Raw genomic sequence first — 2,946 nt, 5'->3', positions numbered from 1 at the left:
TGTGTCTGAGAGTGTGTGTGTGTGACTCCATTGTTGGTTAATTGGCCGTCTTTGTTGTTTGACCTCAGCTCTGGGTCAAAGGGCCAAAGTCATCTCCCTCTCTCAGCCCAAAGTGTCTGGCAAGGCCAGGAACCCTGCTAGAGGTACAGTAGGCCACGCCCCTGACTCCCCTCTACCACTCCTTTCTAACCAATCAGATGTCTAACAGTAGCGTCTGTGTGTCTGGCATCCTCCTGGTAGCGTGCTGTCTCTGAGGACTAATGAGCTGTTGCCTGTTCTTCAGTGTGCATGCTGCTGCAGCAGCTTTGCTGTCTGACGTCTGTTTGTTGTTTACTGTTTGATTCTTCTCGCTGCTGAATGTCAGCAACAGTTAGACCTTCATCACCAGCATGGCCGTCTGTAGCCATGGACACTACACACACATTAAAGGATGCTTGCACTCCTGAACAGCTCAGGTTGTTATAGAGTGGAGCGATGCTTTAATGGCATCTAACATCGACAGGCTCTAAAGACTCTGGTGTGTGTTTGTGCTAAAACTGCAGGTAAATGGGGCAGTATCCGAGGCAGCGGACGTCTAAGTGCCTACAACCCAGATGTGGGGACACGTCTGGCTGGGAAAGAGTCTCCACAGCCCAACGGGGGGCCGAGCGAGGCGATGTTCCTCCGCCAGCAGAAGGCGTACCTCTACATCATTGGGGACAAAGCTCAGCTCAAGGTAAGTCCCTACACTAAGAGCTGAAGCTAGCTGGCACGACTCTGACAACTCACATAAATACAAATACAAAGCGCTGGGTTACAACCTGCCTGTAGCTGAGACTCTGGGTGTCAGCAGTACTCTGACACATGCACAGTAACCCCTGCGAGCTTCAAACTGACACTGCAGATCCACTCTGGAGCTAAACTGCAGTCAGAAACCTCTGAGGTTTGTTCGCTCACCGAGAGGAAAAACAACCTCAGCAGAGCCGTCATTCTGTCACGCTGACAGTCAGCACGTACACGCAGGACATAAACCCTGCGACTGACACACGTGTTGGCCGCTACATTAACGTGTTGCTCGCAGCTCGAGGGGGAAGAGGGCAGAAAACAAATGTGCTTTGGTGTCTTCAACAATAACCGTGTTGTCCTCAGGGAGGGAAGCAGGACTCGTTCCAGCAGTGGGAGGTGGTTCCCATCGAGGTGTGCGACGTGCGGCAGGTGAAGAACAGCTTCAAGAAGCTGATGAAAGCCTGCGTGCCGAGCTCCTCGACCGCCGACCCCAACATGAGCTTCCTGCGCTGCCTGGAGGAGTCGGAGTGGATGGCGCTGGTACGTCGCGCTTTGTGTTTCTCAGCTGATTCTCGTCTACGCGGCTCTTATTTGTGCTGACTGCGTGTGTGCGTTCAGCTCCACAGGGTGCTGCAGGTGTCGGTCCTGGTGGTGGAGCTCCTGGACACGGGCTCGTCAGTCATGGTCAGCCTGGAGGACGGCTGGGACGTCACCACGCAGGTCTGACAGATGCTGGCTGCTTGGTTTTGTTAGAGCGAGCTGCGAGGGGGCAGAGTGTGTGATGCTGCGTCTCTCTGCAGGTGGTGTCCCTGGTGCAGCTGCTCTCTGATCCCTACTACAGGACATTCGATGGTTTCCGGCTCCTGGTGGAGAAAGAGTGGCTGTCGTTTGGCCACCGCTTCAGCCACAGAGGAGCTCAGACGCTGGGCAGCCAGAGCAGCGGCTTCACCCCCATCTTCCTGCAGTTCCTCGACTGTGTGCACCAGGTACAACAGCTGATTGTTTATCCATCATCAAGGACCGGCGCTCTCACCGCCGCTGCCACGTGTTCGGACTGTGAGGCAGCGTGCAGAGCAGCAGCAGATTTACTGTCCTAGAATCATCCTGATTAATTAGATGTGATGTGACACCCAGCAGGCTTCTGTTCTCCTTCCTCTGATCGCGTTTGCCACAAGGTCAGAGGTCAGAGCTGTTCCTGTTTGCACTGGTGGCTGCTGCACGTACGGAGCAGCTGCAGCGCTGAGACACGATTCAGAGCAGACCTTTAATTAACAGGGCATGTGTTTGTGTGCCTCCACCCTCAGATCCACCTCCAGTTCCCCATGGAGTTTGAGTTCAGTCAGTACTACCTGAAGTTCCTGGCCTACCACTACGTCTCCAACCGCTTCCGCACCTTCCTGCTCGACTCGGACTACGAGCGCATCGAGCTGGGTGAGTACAAACGGAGCCCGTGTTGATTCCACGCTCGAAGGCGGTTGTTAGTGTAACCGATGATCCGTGTGTGTAGGAGTGCTGTACGAGGAGAAAGGCGAGAGGAAAAACCCTCAGGTGTGCAAGTCTGTGTGGGACTACATCGACCGACTGAACAAGAAAACGCCCGTCTTCTACAACTACATGTTCTCTCCTGAAGACGACGAGGTGAGAACACGAGCACAGCCTGCTGCGCCCGAAACACAAACTCGTGCTTAACGAAGGCGCTGCGTGTTCCAGGTGCTGAGGCCGTACACCTTCATCTCCAACCTGAAGGTGTGGGACTTCTACACGGAGGAGACGCTGTCCGAGGGGCCGTCCTACGACTGGGAGCTGAGGGGCCGGCAGGAGCGCGCGGCCGAAGAGACGGCGGAGAAACCCGACACCAGCGGGCCTAAATCTCAACGCCACATTGTGTGGCCGTGTTACGACAACCTGACCAAGGTGGTGCCCGATGCCATCACCAAGCTGCTGCAGGACCTGCAGAGCCTGGAGGCCGAGCTCGGCCAGGCGACAGACAAGTGGAAGGACACGTGGGATAAAATCAAGACCACGCAGAGGACGGAGACCAAGCTGGAGAGCAAGGTGGGCCAACAAGCACACGAGCCGGTGTCGACCCTGCAGGGTGCTGACACTCACTGCTCTCACAAACCTGCAGCTTTAACCCTGCTGTATGTGGTTGAGCCAGGCTTTCATCCTACAGACACACAC

At 55.5% G+C, this 2,946-nt stretch overlaps 1 protein-coding gene across 5 annotated transcripts in view; it reads left to right on the top strand.

Moving 5' to 3' along the window:
- Positions 1 to 2,946, top strand: part of sbf1 (SET binding factor 1) — a 55,071-nt gene that overhangs the window by 48,457 nt on the left and 3,668 nt on the right. For 4 of the 5 annotated variants that reach the window (XM_005742605.2, XM_005742609.2, XM_005742608.2 and 1 more), the window contains 8 exons: positions 69 to 143; positions 543 to 715; positions 1,129 to 1,305; positions 1,384 to 1,485; positions 1,566 to 1,751; positions 2,070 to 2,196; positions 2,273 to 2,403; positions 2,476 to 2,820. In XM_005742605.2, coding sequence (XP_005742662.1) covers positions 69 to 143; positions 543 to 715; positions 1,129 to 1,305; positions 1,384 to 1,485; positions 1,566 to 1,751; positions 2,070 to 2,196; positions 2,273 to 2,403; positions 2,476 to 2,820 — 1,316 coding nt within the window. The remainder of the gene's footprint in view (positions 1 to 68; positions 144 to 542; positions 716 to 1,128; positions 1,306 to 1,383; positions 1,486 to 1,565; positions 1,752 to 2,069; positions 2,197 to 2,272; positions 2,404 to 2,475; positions 2,821 to 2,946) is intronic. The other variant, XM_005742607.2, reaches the window with a different exon arrangement.

Source organism: Pundamilia nyererei, unplaced genomic scaffold, assembly GCF_000239375.1.
Source record: "Pundamilia nyererei isolate P.nyererei 1_Seehausen unplaced genomic scaffold, PunNye1.0 scaffold00122, whole genome shotgun sequence".
In the NCBI taxonomy this organism is placed as follows: domain Eukaryota; kingdom Metazoa; phylum Chordata; class Actinopteri; order Cichliformes; family Cichlidae; genus Pundamilia; species Pundamilia nyererei.
This window is presented reverse-complemented; position numbering and strand designations above follow the sequence as displayed.